The following is a 16,961-nucleotide window of genomic DNA, read 5'->3' as shown; positions in this document are numbered from 1 at the left end:
AGACTTAAGATTGTTTAGTCCTCTTCAGGTTTGCTCAATTTTTCTAATCAAGAGAATGAGGCATTGGCCTCAGGTAGGTGTTGAAGGCAGCACTGGAAATCTAGATAGAGCAAGGTTATCTTTTTTCACCTTAAAACTCAAATACAAAAAAGGATAGGGGTATAGGAATACAACCAAATTACTATATGTTCATTTATTAAAGTTCTCAAAACAAATCCTCAAACACAGCTTAATATCAAAGCATGTAGAGGGTCAACTGTAGCTAGGACATTTCTGTGGGTACATGGGCCTTGTTCTTAATCACATTCTTTGTTGTTTTTCCAGTTGCAAATGAAGCTGGAGACAAGGCTGCCAAATCTCTTGCCCGCTTTTCCCGTGAGTAACTCTTCTTTCACTTCTTTTCTGGGCTCCCCGTACAGCACAGTACTAATAGGGATTTTTTCATGTGGCTCACCTCTGATAATTCTGTTAATAAAACAGTAATGGTATTATACTTGGCTACAGGCATTTCAGTCCTCTGTACTGTAGTCTTGGCCTCTAAGTTGTGTTCTGGGGCTTTGCTTGTCAAAGGATGGTCCTCACAACAATGGGACCAGCTTCTTGTCTGCTTTTGAGAAACACAGAGCTTCAGGTCTTCCACCCAGACCTACTGAGTCAGATTTCCATTTTCATAAATTGCCAAGGATTCCTGTTCACTCTGGAATTTGTGAAGCACTGTGTAAGGAATATCCTCAGAGTGTGATGCAGTGGATGTTTTTTAAGAAGATACACAAAAGTGTACACAAGAAGTGCTTGTAGACGTCTAGACTGTACGTGTATAAAGCGTTACCACACATTGTGGGTTTGTGCACTTGCACAGCTGTCTTGGTCACATTTTCAGCAGATAGATTGAATATTTTCCCTAGGCACTAGATTATGACTAAGGCTCTTGGCAGGCTGTGGTATCCCTTGACTCTCATCCTGAAAAGAGAGCAGCAGTAAAAATCTCTCAATGCCAATGCGATCAGCAAATCATATAGCAAATTAGTAGACTCTGGCATGAAACTGAGTTCCCATGAAAATAATGAGAATACTGGAGCTAGAGTAGGATGGGGTTCTGTATTGGTGACTTCCCTCTTTAATATGAGCCTGACAGAAGCACTTAAAGAAGGGTCTCTTTTGGCTTACAGTTTGATGGCACACAGTCTACGATGATGGGTAAGGCATGGCAGCAGGAGCATGGGGTGGTTCAGCAATGAAGCACAGAGCAATGAGTTCTACAGCACAGCTCCCTTTCTCCTTATTCAGTTCAAGACTTTAGTGCATGGAAGGGTGCCAACCACATTCAGCATGGGCCTTCATATCTCAGTTAACCCAATCTAGAAACTCCCTCATAGACATATGCAAATATTTATCCTCTAGGCGATTCTAAATCTGGTTAAATTGGAAATCAATATATAACCATCTCAAGGTAACTCAACGCCCAAACATATCACTTTTAAGCTCTAACCTTTTATCCCTTGTACTCATGGATCATGGTCATCTTATATTGCAAATTTACCTATAATCTCTAGCAGTTACAATGCTGTTCAAAAGTATAAGTACAGAATCTCTTCTGACACTTGGGCAGTAGTTCAAAGCATGAAAAAAATACTTGCTTTTCAACATATAATGGCATGGAATAAACCCAATCCAAAAGGGAGTAATGGGAGCATAGCAAGGAAAGATTGGATCAAAGCAGGCTGAAACCTAGCAGGGCAGATACCAAGTCCTGCAGCTCCGTGTCTGGCATTCGAGGCTCATGAAGGATTCATCTGGGCTCTGAAGGTTGAGTAGCTCTGCCCCTTCAGGTCCTCTGCCTGCAGCACACAACCTCTCTTGCCCCAGCTCTTCTTTGTGTCCACAGCTTTTCTCAGGATGTCCCATAGTCCTGGTATTTCCAACATCCTGGATTCTCCATAGCAACTTAGGCTTCAACTTCACAGCTTCACACAATGGCCTCATGGACCTCTGTACAGAGAATCTGATCTTGACACACATTGCTTGTCTTCAGTGGCCTCATGGAACCTTGGTGTAAGTCTCCATGACCCCCTCATTCTTTCATCTGTAGTGTCTATAAAGCCAGTACCATATAGTTGATGATGCAAAGTTCTGCTGCCAGCTTGAGGTATAGTATTGGCTTCTTGATGCCTTCCAGGATTGACCCTGAGGGATCACTTCCCTGTGTGGTTGTTTTTGAGCAGGGAATCCTGCAGTCACATTCTCAGGGTAGGATCTTTTTCTTCATTTCTTTTCTTTCTTTCCTTCCTTTATTCCTTCTTTTCTTTTGAAGCAGAGTCTAGCTCAGGCTTACTTGGAACACATTTTGGAACCTAGACTCTAAGTCATGGTGATGCTTCTACTTCAGTCTCCTGAATGCTGGGGTGTGGGCCACCATGCCCAGCCAGGGTGTCTTCTTTTAAATAAATTTGAATGTTCATAAGATGAAGCCTTTGATTGGCAGAGTCTTACCCTCAGGGCACCATTCCTGTTGTCCTTGTGCAGAGCAGTTCTCTCTTTAATGATGCACCCTCCTTAGCAATTACCACTGCTCTTTCAGTGCGTGTATTGTCTGTGACTTTATACACCTTCCTTTCCCTGCCAAGTGACACATTTTCCATATCTTTTTGCTCTACCTGTTGCTCTCTCTTACTACAGAAGTTGAAGCCTGGAAACAACCCTACATTGAGATTTCCTTCATTAAACAAGTTACTTTTGTATTCATCACATTTGAATTCAGCTTCACACAAGTTCTCAGGACACAGCAAAATGCACCCAGGTTCTTTTCCACATATCACATGAAGCCCTCTAGCCTAGTTCCTGATAGAGTCCTTGTTCTCTTTGAAACCTCATGAATTGGGCCTCTGCTTGCTGAATTTCTCTCAGCATCCTGATCTTTCAGATTCCTCTGCTTACAGCATTCTAGGGCTTTTCAAACTCAGAGTTCCAAACTCATGTACATAACTTTTGAAAACCAGTTTCAAAGGTCCAAGAACTACATAGGTTTCTCATAGCAACAGCCTCATTTCTTAGTACCAGTTCACTAGTCACTTTCCTCATTACTACAATCAAGTACTTGGCAAGAAGTAACCCAAGGGAGGAAGTTGTGTTTTGTCTCTGAATTCTGATGGGAAGGCATGGCAACAGGAGCATGAGGCAGCTGGCCATATTGCATCTGCAGTCAGGAAGGAGACAGCCATGAATGCTGCTTCTCAGCTTCCTTTCTCCTCTGTTCAGTCTAGTATTCCAGTCCATGAAATGGTGCTATCCTCATTTAGGGTGGGACTTCCTCCTCAATTAACTTAATCTAGAAACTCCTCCACAGACCTGCCAAGAGATTTGACTCATAGATGATTCTAGAACCTGTCAAGTAGACATTAATCACAGAGAGATGTTCCCCAAACCTGCTAATCCTCAAGTGGAGAATGGTAGAATCATCAATTAAAATAGATAAGACCCTCTATCCCAAACCATATCATTATCTTTTTCTTAGAATAATTTTACTTATACCTTTCTGGACCTCATTTTCCCAATGTAAAAATAAAAATGTTGACATCTTTTGATGCCAGAGAATGAGAAGAACACCACAAATCCTATCCCTGCATTGTTCCCACAGGATTGGTAAGGTCTGAGCATGACTACCAAAGGAAATCTTAATATATAAAGCTGAAAGTATAGTTTCTCTATTTACAGGGATTCTTCTAAACTGTACCTTCTTACTCTTTTTTGGACAGCTTCAAACTTTAGGATTGATTTCCTGAAGATGATTTTTATAAAACTATGATAATGTATGCTAATGGAAGAGCCTTAAGTGCTCACATTTTAGAAATATGCAGGAAATCACTATTTCTCACTGCCCTCCTACCAGGAATCATTATTTCAAAAATAAGTATTTTATTCCATAGCACAATGAAGATAATGAATGTGCTTTATTTTTTATCTTCTGAATAATGGTTAGAAAAATTAATAAGCTGCCATTATAACTCTATCATGCTGTGTGCAGGATGTCCCTCCATGGGAGTGCCTGACACTTGTCACAATGTGTGGGAAGGGGATGGGATCCTTGCACTATGAAGCCAGGGGACCTAGAACACCAAGTCCCTTCATGGACAGAAAATGGTAATTTCTCTTTTAGGTGATGTCTACAGATTTTGAGCTATGTGGCTGAATTGGAAGGATTATGCATTACTGGAAATCATGTTAGCTGAGGATAAGTGAGGACATAAAGTGAGGGGCCATCTCTACAGGAAAAAGTAATTAGCAGAAAATCACTTTAGTAGGGCTGATTTGGAAAGGAAAAAGGGAAAAATATGACTTAGCTTAATATCATAGGAAAACATTAGGGAGCACATTAGCTACTTCTGTAGCAAATACTAGAGAAGGAAAAATTAGGTAGTTTTAGGAGGTAGACATTCTCAGTGTTCCATTGACACTCTTCACTATATCACATGGAAAGAGTGGTGGAATGAAGCATTCACTTAGAGAAGAAGAGAAGGATTTGGATGATATTAAAGGTGTAAAAGTGAAGTACTAGGATGATTGTCTAATTTTCTTGCATCTCATAAGGCAGATAGATAGATTGATAAAGAGCCCTGTCACTGTGCATTGCCAAGCATGGATTTAGGCACAATGGGGATAGAAAGAAGGAGCCTCTGCTGTGATGACTGGACACTGGGAAAGGGTTGCAGAGAACCACTCAGCAGATCAGAGGTTATGCTGGTGGGCCCGATGGAATGAGCCCTGGGAAATTTCAGATCCCATCTGAAGTGCCTTTACCATTGCCACTGTATTACTTTGCTCTTCAGCTTTTGGCTTTTGATCAACCTGACAAGTCAGAGCAGCACTTAATAACCATGAGCACGTGATAATGCTGAGGTCATTCTTCTAGGAGTGACACTGCAGAGGAGTAGTGGGGATGAGATTCAAAGGAAATGGAAAAGAGTCTTCTCCCTTCAAAAGTATACAATGAGAGTGTCCAGCACAGTGAATAGTTAAAGGGTGTTCTTGAAAAATATAGGCTGGTGCCAAGGCTCTTGGTTGCCTACCAAAACTAGATAATAAGACTTTATGGTTTGTGGTGGTTTGATTCAGGTGTCCCCCATAAACTTAGGTGTTCTGAATGCTAGGTTCCCAGCTGATGGATATTTGGGAATTAATGCCTCCTGGAGGGAGTGTATTGTTGAGGGTGGGCTTATGGGCTTTATAGCCAGTTTCCCCATGCCAATGTTTGGCACACCCTCCTGTTGCTGTGTCCCACCTTATGTTGGCCAGGGGGTGATGTCCACCCTCTGCTCATGCCATCGTTTCCCCCTGCCATCGTGGAGCTTTCCCTCAAGCCTGTAAGCCAAAATAAATCTCTTTTTCCCAGAAGCTGCTCTTGGTTGGGTGATTTCTAACAGCAATGCGAATCGGACTGCAACAGTAAAGTGGTACCGAGGAGTGGGATTGCTGTTAGACACCCGACTGTGTGGCTTTGGCCTTTTGGAGCTGATTTTCAAGAGGAATGTGGGAGGATTTGAAACTTTGGCCTAAGAGATGCCTTGCAGTGCTGTAAGTACAGCTTGATGGACTATTCTGGTCGGAGCTGCAAGACCTGAATGCAATAAGAACTATGGACTGTGAGGTTTGGCTTATGAGGGTGAGAAAGAGCTTTGCTTGGACTGGGCTAGCAGTTTGTGTGAGAAGCTTGCTTTTGTGCCCATGTCCTGAAAAGTTGTGCAGGGTTGCTTTGCGAAGAAATGAACTTGTGTGTGCAGAGGGATATGGCACAGAAAGAAAAATCTTTGGGTGAACTGTTGCCTGTTCAGCTGCAACTGAGAGATGACAACCTTTGGGACTGGGCTAGCTGACCTGCGCTAGGGCAACAAGAAGAATGTAGACTTTTGAAGGGGCCTGGGTGCTCAAGGAGTGTCCTGTTCTTCAAAGTCTGCTTTATTCCTCCCTGGATTAACAAATTGGCACCCTACCTGGTATTGTGGAGTATAAGAAATGCTGGAAAGAGGGTCATTGAGTTTGCAACACAGTCTTGTGTTTTGGAAATGGCCATGGGCAGTGTGAAGCAGGTTTGCTGGTTGCCTGCATAGAGACCCCATGGGGCCATGAGGATGAACCATGCATTGTAGTGGAGATGCCGGGACCACGAGATGGCTGCTGAGGAGCTACTGGCCCCGATGAAGTTTCCCAGGACTGTGTGTAGCCTAGCTGGAGGGGCGGAATTGGAATGCCAGAGACTTGTTGCTGGTTAGAATTATCGGACTTGAAGATTTGTCAGTGGTTAGAGTTGCTGGACTTGAAGCTACAGAGTTTGAAATTTGCCCTGGTTGTTTTAAATCTTGTATTGGTTGAATGTTTCTTTGCTATGCCCATTGCCATCTTTTGCAGTGTGAATAATTATTCTGTGCCATTATGGGTGTTTTGAGGTTATTTTTTGGTATTATGGCTCAGTTAAAAGATCTTGGACTATGGGGATGTATGAACATCATTGGGATTGATAAAAACTATGGGGACTTTTAAAGTCAGACTGAAAGCATTGTATTTTACATCATGTATGGATATCAGTTTATGGGGGCCAGGGGCGGAATGTAGTGGTTTGATTCAGGTGTCCCCCATAAACTTAGGTGTTCTGAATGCTAGGTTCCCAGCTGATGGAGATTTGGGAATTAATGCCTCCTGGAGGGAGTGTATTGTTGAGGGTGGGCTTATGGGCTTTATAGCCAGTTTTACCATGCCAGTGTTTGGCACACCCTCCTGTTGCTATGGTCCACCTTCTGTTGGCCAGGGGGTGATGTCCACCCTCTGCTCATGCCATCGTTTTCCCCTGCCATCGTGGAGCTTCCCCTCGAGCCTGTAAGCCAAAATAAACCTCTTTTTCCCAGAAGCTGCTCTTGGTTGGGTGATTTCTAACAGCAATGCGAACCGGACTGCAACATGGTTGAAGATACCATGTGTGTCAGTTGCAGGACACAGGGTAATCAAACCGGAGGAAGCCTCCACCCTGCTGGCCCGCTGTCATAGTGTGGGAAGGTGCTTTGCAGGCCTCTGGGGGAGAGAAGTTCTCAATAGTTTTACCCCATGGTTGGTCCCCCTGCTTGCTATACAACTCACCAGCCTGGCAAGATATACCTATTGCCACCATGGTGGCATGACTGTTATGTGGATAACCAACCACCCTTTTGGTTTTTTTGGTTTTTTGAGGTAGGGTCTCACTGTAGCCCAGGCTGACCTGGAATTCACTATGGAGTCTCAGGGTGGCCTCGACTCATGGCAATCCTCCTACCTCTGCCTCCTGAGTGCTGGGATTAAAGGCATGTGCCACCACGCCCGCCCAACCACTCTTTTGATTGGGTGTAAAGGCTGCTTCATGGGAGAGAGTTCCCACTAGCACTGAAAACCTACTCAAAAGCCCGTGGCTGAGAAGGTCATAGGCCTAGGGAGGGAAGCTACTACTGTTGTTTGAGCAAATGGACATAATTTTCTCATCAAAATGCAGCCCAAATTTTTAATGTATATTTTGTTAATTATTTCCAAGCAGAGACAAGAGAGAGGGAGGGGTTAGACAGAACAGAACATGAATGAGAGAAGGGGTGGGGAATGGGCATGCTAGGGCCTCTTGTCACTGAAAGTGAACTCCAGATTCATGGGCCACTTTATGTACTTGGCTTTATGTGGGTCCTAGGAAATCAAACCTGGGCTGTTAGGCTTTGCAAGCAAGTACTTTTCTTTAACCTCTAAGTGATCTCTCCAGCCCTTGCTAGATAAATTTTAGACAAAATTTTTATTATGTTTATACCCGTAGATTAGTGCTGCTCTCACTGTTGTCCACAGAAGCTTCTTTTTGCAAAAGGTACTTGATCCAGTTGTGGTAGAACATACTTTTAGTCCCAGCACTGGGGAGGCTGAGGTAGGAGGATCTCTCTGAGTTTAATCCCAGCCTGGAGCTACAGAGTGAGTTCCAGCTCAGCCTGGGCTAGAGTGAAATCCTTCCTTGAAGCCCCCATCCCCAAAAAGGTGTTAGAGACCCAAAACTTGGCAGAGGGTTGAGAATAAGTAGCTATTGAGTGCTCAGCATTAAATGAGACATTTCTAGCACACCCTTTATGGTTCTGGGAATGTGGTGGAAGTAGAGGTAGATAGAATGCAAGAGCCAGTGTGGGGAGGAGTGGGGAGAATATCTGGGATATTGTCATGCAAATATTAAGTTATTGTTGTATTCATGATCTCATACATTGGCACCTCCACAATATGTACACATTGTTGAGCTCATGAACATTTCAACATGAATGAGGAAGGAGGACAATAAAGAAATTTTTAAGGATATCAAAATAGAAAAGGGACTAGTCCTGAGGACCTCCTCCAGAGAAAGGGCAGTAGATGCTGAAGAGACTCAAAGCTCATCAAAGCATAAAATCAGAGGCTGCTGAGAGGAGACTTATATCACATGCTCTCAATGGCTCAGGAAACATTGTAAAAGAGGGGGTGGAAAGATTGTAAGAGCCACAGGGTGGTATGTAGTATCCTGAAGCATTGTTCCTCTCCACATAGACTCACTTCTGCATTCATGACCCCCACAATGAATACCTATAATTCCATTGAGGAGGGCCCTCAGTGGAACGGGAGTGGTGGAGAGGGAATATAAAAGTACACCTGATGAGAATATGACCAATGTGCAATATGTTGAAAAAAAAAGAGGAAAGGACTAGTTGGAAAGAAGGGAGGGGTTAAGTGGGATGAGGGTGCAAAGAAGAGCCCAAAGAGGTAATTAGAGGAGATTATGATAAAATTACATCATGGTCATATATTACAATTCTCAATATAAAGAGGATAAAAGGGGATGGAGAGATGGCTTGCCTTCAAAGCCTAAGGACCCAGGTTCAATTTCACAGTACTTACATAGCCAGATACATAAGGTGGTACATGTGTCTAGAGTTCATCTGTAGTAGCTGGAGGCCCTGAAAGGCCCATTCTCTATCCACCTTCTCCTCTCTCAAATATATATATATATGTTTTCAAAGTAGGGTCTTGCTCTATCCCAGGCTGACCTGGAATTCACTATGTACTCTCAGAGTGACCTCAAATTCATGGTGATCCTCCTACCTCTGCCTCCCAAGTGTTGGGATTAAGGGCATGCACCACCACACCTGGCTTACATAAAATACTTTTAATAGGGGAGGGACTGGAGAGATGCCTTTGTGGTTAAGGAACTTGCCCATGAAGCCTAAGGACTCAGGTTTGATTACCCAGTACCCCCTTGTAAGCCAGATGCGCATGGTAGTATATGTGTCTCGTTTGTTTGCAGTAGTTAGAGGCCCGGGCATGCCCATTCTCTCTCTCTCTCCCCCTCTCTCTCCACCCTCTCTCTTAAATAAAAATAAAGAAAACATTTTTTTAAAAGAAAAAGTTCAAAATCATCCTTGATTACATAACAACTCTGAGGATGGCCTGGGCTACATGTGACTCTTTCTTTAAAACAACAAAAATCAAAATAAAACAAAATAACACAAAGGTACTAAGGTACTGTGTGAGCTCAGGGTACCTTGGCTTTGGAAAAGTAGATCCCTCATGGGGGTAGCTGTCCTGAGACAGGAGCTCCTGTTTATGTTGGGGTGTGGCTTCTGATATTAAAAAGGAATTGCAGTGGGCTAAGATGGTGGCTCAGTGGACAACGTGCTTGTATGCAAGTGTGAGTGTCACAGTTTGGATCCACTGAGCTCATGTAGAGCTAATGTCTGTAACTCCAGCATGTCTTAGAAAGAAAGGGAAGTAGCGATAGAATTGCCTAGAAGCTTGTGGGTCAACTAGCTTGGCCAGTGCAGTAGTGAATTAGAGACTGCCTCAAAAAAGGTATAAGGTGATGATGGGCACTGGGAAGTTGTTCTCTGACCTCCACAAGCCTCGTGTGGCATACACATGTCTGCATTCACACACATGAACACACCTATTCAGCACAAAAGGCAATAAGACATGCAGTGTCAGGGAATAAAGGCTACATGCAATGCTCAGGCTTGGCCACAGTGCGGCAGAACAACCCCAGATTATGGTGTACATTTTCATTTTAGAAGCCACATTAGACAGAGCACTGATGAAGATCTTCTGGCCTGGGCAGTGTGCAGAGGGACACAGCAGTCCCAATGCTGGTGGAGCTGGTTATCTCCATTATGGAGTTTTCATTGCTCTTTTTATTTATTTTTTATTTTTATTTTTATTTTTTTGTTTTTTCTAGGTAGGGTCTCACTCTGGTCCAAGCTGACCTGGAATTAACTCTAGTCTCAGGGTGGCCTTGAACTCATGGTGATCCTCCTTCCTCTGCCTCCCGAGTGCTGGGATTAAAGGCGTGCGCCACCACGCCCGGCTTGAGTTTTCATTGCTCTTTAAATGACAGGGAGAATGATTTCTCCCCTGAAGCAAGCAGTCATTACAAGAACATAGTGGTTTCAGAAACAGTAGGAGAAATGGAGACTAATTAGGAATGCCTTCAAAATTGACATTTCTTGCTTTGGGAGGGAAAATTCTGGCTATTGTTGGAAACTAATCTTCCCATTGAAGAGCTGGAGTAATTAGGGTGAATGGCTGATGAAACTGTGTTATTGTGTTGGGTAAATTATCTCCTTCCCTGGCATTGGTCAGCAGGAACAAGCACTGAGAGGCTGAGGTAACACTTGCTACATGTTGATACCTATGCCCTATGGAAAACCCATAATCATGTCACAGAGAGGACTATGGGTCAGTGGAGGTTTTCAGATTAATTGTCACCACTAGGAGAGTCTGTCACACACACTGGGAGCTTGAGTTGGGAGAGGACAGATTATGGGACCTGGATTAGTGAGAACAAGGAGATAAAAATGAGGAGGAGGAAAGACTGAGAGGGGCTGCAGCTTATGACTGTGGCTGTTTAATGTGTTGATGGGCATGTGCTAAGGAAAAGAGAGTCATATGAGGTTCTACAGCAGATATGGTCAGAACTTTCAGGGTGTCATGCAAGTGGAAGCATGTGGACTCAGAGAACCAGAAAGCACAAGCTAGGTGCTAGAGGGAGGAGAAAGTGGGAAGTTGTTGTTCAGTGAATATAAAGGTTTGGTTTTGAAAGATGAATAAATCCTAGAGATCTCTTACTTGTTATAATGTCTGCAGTGACTAATATAATATTGCACACTTTAAAATATACTAATAGGATAGATTTTATGTTATATTTTTAACCAAAACAACAAATCAAACAAAAACCAGATGAATGTGAGGACAGTTTTTGAGGTAATGGATATGATTAGTGCCTTGAAAATGATGACAGTATCACATGTATGTACTTAGGACCCAAGTCGTCAAAATGTACACTTTAAATAAATGTATTTGTATACATCAGTTATGTCTCAATAAAGTAAAATAGGGCATTAGATTGAACAGGAACTGGATTTGGATAATTCTTATTTCTCATAAACACACCAAAGCATTTCTCAATACTTCCACTTCTGTGTGGAGCTCTAGGTCCTTCAACAATATTCTAGAAATGAGCATCTTTATTTCCTACTCATCTCAGCAAAAATTATTTTGATGACATTAACTCTAGAATCTCTATAAATTAATTATGAAGGCCCTATGGATTCTAGGTGGAGTTCCCAGGAAACTGTTAAAAAGGCAATTTTCTAATTTCCCACCTTGTTCCAGCTAATTTCAGACCTCAGTCCAGATCTGTGAGTCTTAGGGTGGAAATTGTGGGGAGATGGTCTAAAGGTTTCCATTTTTCACCTTGGAGCTTGCAGTGTTCTGTGTCATGTTGAGTCTGATTCTTTCTCTAAGGTCAGCTGTTACTTCATCTGAGACCTTTCCATAGCAATGATTTATTTTTTATTTTTATTTTTGAGAGAGGGAGAGAGGGAGGGAAGGAGGGAGGGAGAAAGAGAGAGAAAGAGAGAGAGGGAGAAGATGCATCAGGGCCTTAGCCGCTGCAATCAGACTCCAGACATTTGCGCCACCTAGAGTGCACGTGTGGCCTTGCACTTGTGTCACCTTTGTGTGTCTGGCTTACGTGGTTTCTGGAGAGAGATTGAACCTGGGTCCTTAGGCTTCACAGGTGAGTGCCTTAACCACTAAACCATCTCCCCAGCCTGTAATTTTGTTGTAAGAGCTTCTTGGCAGACCCATTATCTTCTTTTTAAAATTTTTTGACAAATATAATTATAGACACTAAACCATGGTGATTCCTTCCCCCCACATTCCCCATCACAACTCCACTCTCCATCATATCCCCTCACCCTCTCAATCAGTCACTCTTTTATTTTTGATGTCATCATCTTTTCCTCCTATTATGATGGTCTTGTGTAGGTAGTGTCAGGCACCATGAGGTTATAGATATTCAGGCCATTTTGTGTCTGGAAGAGTGTATCATAAGGAGTCCTACCTTTCTTTTGGCTCTTACATTCTTTCTGCTACTTCTTCTGCAATGCACTCAGAAGGTGTGATAGAGATGTTTCAGTGCTGAGCACTCCTCTGTCACTTCTTCACAGCACTATGGTGCTTTCTGAGTCATCCTAGGGTCCCCACCATTTGTGTGAAGCTTCTCTAACCACAAGTGAAAATAGCATTAATAATATATGTGTATGAACAACCCAGGAAGTGCTTACTGGGCAGTATGGTAGACATAGTATATACATTTAGGCAGATACTTGCTGATATCACACTCCTAGGGCTCACAACTTCCCCCATCATAGGTTTTCAGTATCAGGCATGTATTACTTGCCATGGAGTGGGCTCCAGTCCAATTAGAGAGCAGTTGGATTTCTCTATTGCACCCATTGGCTTTTATGACCTGGTTGGCCAAATTTAAGGCTTGCAGTGTCCACTGTTGTTTATCTCCCCTGGTGAATTCACTTTCTCCCATGGAGCTTCAAGCAATGTAGGTTTTTTCCTGGTATACACGGAGGAGGTTTTCAGCTCAACTCCAGCAGGATGTCTTAGTGACTTGGCAGCCCAAGCATTTGGAGTCTTCTGCAATAGGGTCTTTACTGGTGGGAAACCAAGAGTCTTGGTCATTGACTGTAATGCTTTGGGGGGGAAATCAGGGACCTCCCTGGCCAACAACTTTCTGGAAGGTATCCCATTCCTGACACTGATAATTTTCTAGTAACAATCTATGGCTTCTGGGTATGCCATTATCTAAAAAAGTAGGTTTCTATATGACTTATTCATACCCCATTAGATTTTGATTAGTCCTCCCCCCACCTTTCCTTTACCCAATAGCTTCTTAACCAACTAATGTTGGTGTTTTAAAAAAGTTTTAACTGACAATTTTTATATACAAATATGATGTATCTTGACCATAATTCCCTCCTGTTGCCTTTTGCCTCTCCTCTGTCCCTTTTGTCCCTACCCATTCTACTGAACCCTCTTTTCTTTTTTAAATATAATTTTATTGACAACTTCTATACTTACAGACAACAAACCATGCTATTTCCCTCCCTTCTCCCACTTTCCCCTACATAACTCTGCTCTTCATCATATCCCCTCCCTGTCTCCATTAGTCTCTATTTTAATTTGATGCTATCATCTTTTTCTCATGAAGGTATTGTATAGGTATTGCTGGGAACTGTGAAGTCATGGATATTGAGGTCAATTTATGTCTGGACAGTTGCATGTAAGGAGAAGTACCCTTCCTTTGGCTCTTACATTCTTTTTTTATTTTTTATTTTTTTTAGGGTTAGGGTTAGGGTTCTGCAATAGACCCTGAACCTTGGAGGGTGCTAGACACTCCTCCATTCCTTCTTCACAACACTGTCTTGCTTTTGGGCCATCCCAGTGATCATCCCCATCTGAAAAGAGAAGATTCTCTAACCAGAAGTGAGAGCAGCATTAATATATGAGTATGAACATTAAATGTAGTGCTTTCAGGTCAATTTGGTGAGAGCAAAATATGCATTTATCCAGATAAGAGCAGGTTTTGTACCCCTAAGGCTCATGACCTCCCTTGCCATAGGCTTTTGAATAGGTTTTCAGTACCAGGCCTGTTTTCCCTCCCATAGAGGGAACCTTCAGTCAAATTAGAGGGCATTTGGTTTCCCCCAGAGCAGACATGCCACTCTTGTATTCATTCGGTCATTTGGCCTGTCTGGCCAATTGAGGCTTCCAGTGTCCAGTGTTTTCATCTCTGATGACTTCTGTCTCCCATAAGGCTGCATACAGTGCAGCTTTTTCCAGCTTTCAATTGGCTGGTCTACAGGGAGAAGGTTTTCTAGTCAGTATCAGCTTGATTTCTCAGTGACTTTGCTGATCATGCATATGAAGCCTTCAGCAATAGGGTCTTACCTTCTGTTTCTTGAGGGAAACCAAGGGCCTTGGCAATAGCCTGTAATATTTTGAAGGCAATAGGGACCTCCTTGACCAACAACTAACTGGAAGGTACCTGGCACTGAAAAATTTTAGTAACAATCTAGGGCTTCTGAATGTGCCATTATTCAAAGAAGTAGGTTTTCATATGTCTTATTCAGAATATCTTGAATTTTGATTGACTCTCCTCCCACTCTTCTTTTACACATCTCCTCCCCTAACCTCACTTAGGCCTTTCTCCTTCCTGTAATCTGTTCTTCTACTTACATGTATGCAATACTATCCCTTTAAGTCCTGCCCTCTCCTCTCTCACTTATAGCCTCTTTCTAGTTTACTGGCCTCTGCTACCGATTTTTGGTTCCAGCTCTCACACAAATCTATACATTTTTAGCTAGAATCCACATATGAGAGAGAACATACAATTTTTGGCTTTCTGAGCCTGGGTTGCCTCACTTAGAATGATCCTTTCGATATCTATCCATTTCCCTGAAAATTTCATATTTTCATTTTTCTTTACTACTGAATAGAACTCCATTGTATACATGTACCACATCTTTATTATTCATTCATCTGTGGAGGGACATCTAGGCTGGTTCCATTTCCTACCTACATTGAGATTCCATCTGTCTCCTGTCAGAATGGCTACCATCAGGAAAATAAATGACAATAAATGTTGGTGAGGATGCTGAAAAAAGGGAGTCCTTCTACACTGTTGGTGGGAATGTAATCTGGTATAGCTATTGTGGAAATCACTGTGGAGGTTCTTCAGATAGCTAAAAATAGATAGCGCTCCTAGGCATATATCCTAGTGACTCTTCTCACTTCCTTAGAGATACTTGCACAGCCATTCTGAATGAAGAGAGATGTCAATCTCTCAATGTAGTTTTAATTTTCATTTCCCTGATGGCTAAGGATGTAGAACATTTTTTTAGATGTTTATATGCCTCTGTATTTCTTCTGATGAGAACTCTATTTAGTTCCATAGCCCATTTTTAATTGGGTTGTTTGATTTCTTATTGTTCTGTTTTTTGAGTTCTTTGTATATTCTGGATATTAATCCTCTCAGATGTGTAGCTGGCAAAGATTTTCTCCCATTCTGTAGGTTGTTTTTTGCTCTATTCACAGTGTCCTTTGCTATACAAAAGCTTTGTAATTTCATGAGATCCCAGTGATTGATTAGTGGTTTCATTTTATGAGCAATTGGGGTTATATTTAGAAACTTATTACCTATACCAATATATAGAAGGCTTTCCCATACCTTTTCCTTTAACAATTTCAGAGTTTCAAGTCTGATATTAAGGTCTTTGATCCACTTTGATTTGATTCTTGTATATGGATAAAGACAAGGATATATTTTCATCCTTCTACATATAGATATCCAGTTTTCCCAGCACCACTTGTTGAAAAGGCTGTCTTTTCTCCAATGAATATTTTTGGCATTTTTGTCAAAAATCAGATGGCTGTAGCTGCCTGGATTAACAACTGTATTCTCTATTCTTTTCCATTGATCTATATGTCTGTCTTTGTACTAATACCATGTTGTTTTTGTTACTATGGCTTTGAAATATAGCTTTTGTAAGTGTCACTTGCCTTATTGCTATAGCTAAGACTTCTAGTACTATATTAAATAAAAGTGGGGACAGTGGGACATCCTTGTCTTGTTCCTGAATTTAGTGGAAAAGCTTCAAGTTTTTCCCCATTTAGTATTAATGTTGGCTGTAGGTTTGTCATAAATAGCTTTTATTATGTTGAGATATGTTCCTTCTATCCCGAGTTTCTGTAAGACTTTTAATGTGAAGAGATTTTGGATTTTGTCAGATGCCTTTTCTGTATCTATTGAGATGATTATGTGATTTTTGTCCTTCAGACTATTTATATGGTGCATTACATGTATTGATTTGTGTATGTTGTACTATCCCTGCATCCCTGGGATAAAGACAACTTGGTCAAGGTGAATGATCTTTTTGATATAATCTTGTATTCTGTTTGCCAATATTTTGTTCAGAATTTTTACATCTATGTTCATGAGGGAGATTGGTCTGTAATTATATTTTTTGCTCTGTCTTTGTCTGGTTTTGGTATAAGGGTGATGCTGGCTTCATAGAAGGAGTTTGGAAGAATTCCTTCCTTTTCTATTTTGTGGAAAAGTTTGAGAAGCAGTGGTGTTAACTTTTTCATGAAAGTATGGAAAAATTCACCAGTGAATCCATCTGGGCCTGGACATTTTTTAGTTGGGCGACTTTGGATAACTGCTTGGATATCCATACTTGTTATAGGCCTGTTTAAATGGTTTGTCTCATCTTGACTTAATTTTGCTAGGTCATATGAATCAAGGAAATCATCCTTTTTTTCAGATTTTCAAACTTAGGGGCATATATATTCTTAAAGTATGTCCTTATAATTTTCTGAATATCTTTGGTATGTGTTATAATGGTAACTTTTTCATCTCTAATTCTATTATTTTTTGTCTCTTCTCTCTTTCTTTTGGTCAGATTTGCTAAGGGTTTATCAATCTTGTTTATCCTTTCAAAGAACCAACTCTTTGTTTCATTGATTCTTTGGATTGCATTTTTTGTTTTCTTTTTCATTAACTTGTGCCCTAATCTTTATTATTTCTTCCTGCTTACTGATTT

General features: G+C 41.6%; 1 protein-coding gene across 5 annotated transcripts in view; it reads left to right on the top strand.

The window, feature by feature from the left end:
- Positions 1-16,961, top strand: part of Pde1c (phosphodiesterase 1C) — a 782,675-nt gene that overhangs the window by 293,980 nt on the left and 471,734 nt on the right. For all 5 annotated transcript variants that reach the window (XM_045135620.1, XM_045135623.1, XM_045135622.1 and 2 more), the window contains exon 2: positions 325-375. In XM_045135620.1, coding sequence (XP_044991555.1) covers positions 325-375 — 51 coding nt within the window. The remainder of the gene's footprint in view (positions 1-324; positions 376-16,961) is intronic.

The sequence above is a fragment of the Jaculus jaculus genome, chromosome 16 (genome assembly GCF_020740685.1).
Source record: "Jaculus jaculus isolate mJacJac1 chromosome 16, mJacJac1.mat.Y.cur, whole genome shotgun sequence".
NCBI lineage: Eukaryota > Metazoa > Chordata > Mammalia > Rodentia > Dipodidae > Jaculus > Jaculus jaculus.
Note: the sequence above shows the minus strand (reverse complement) of the source record. Positions and strands in the feature narration are given on the sequence as shown.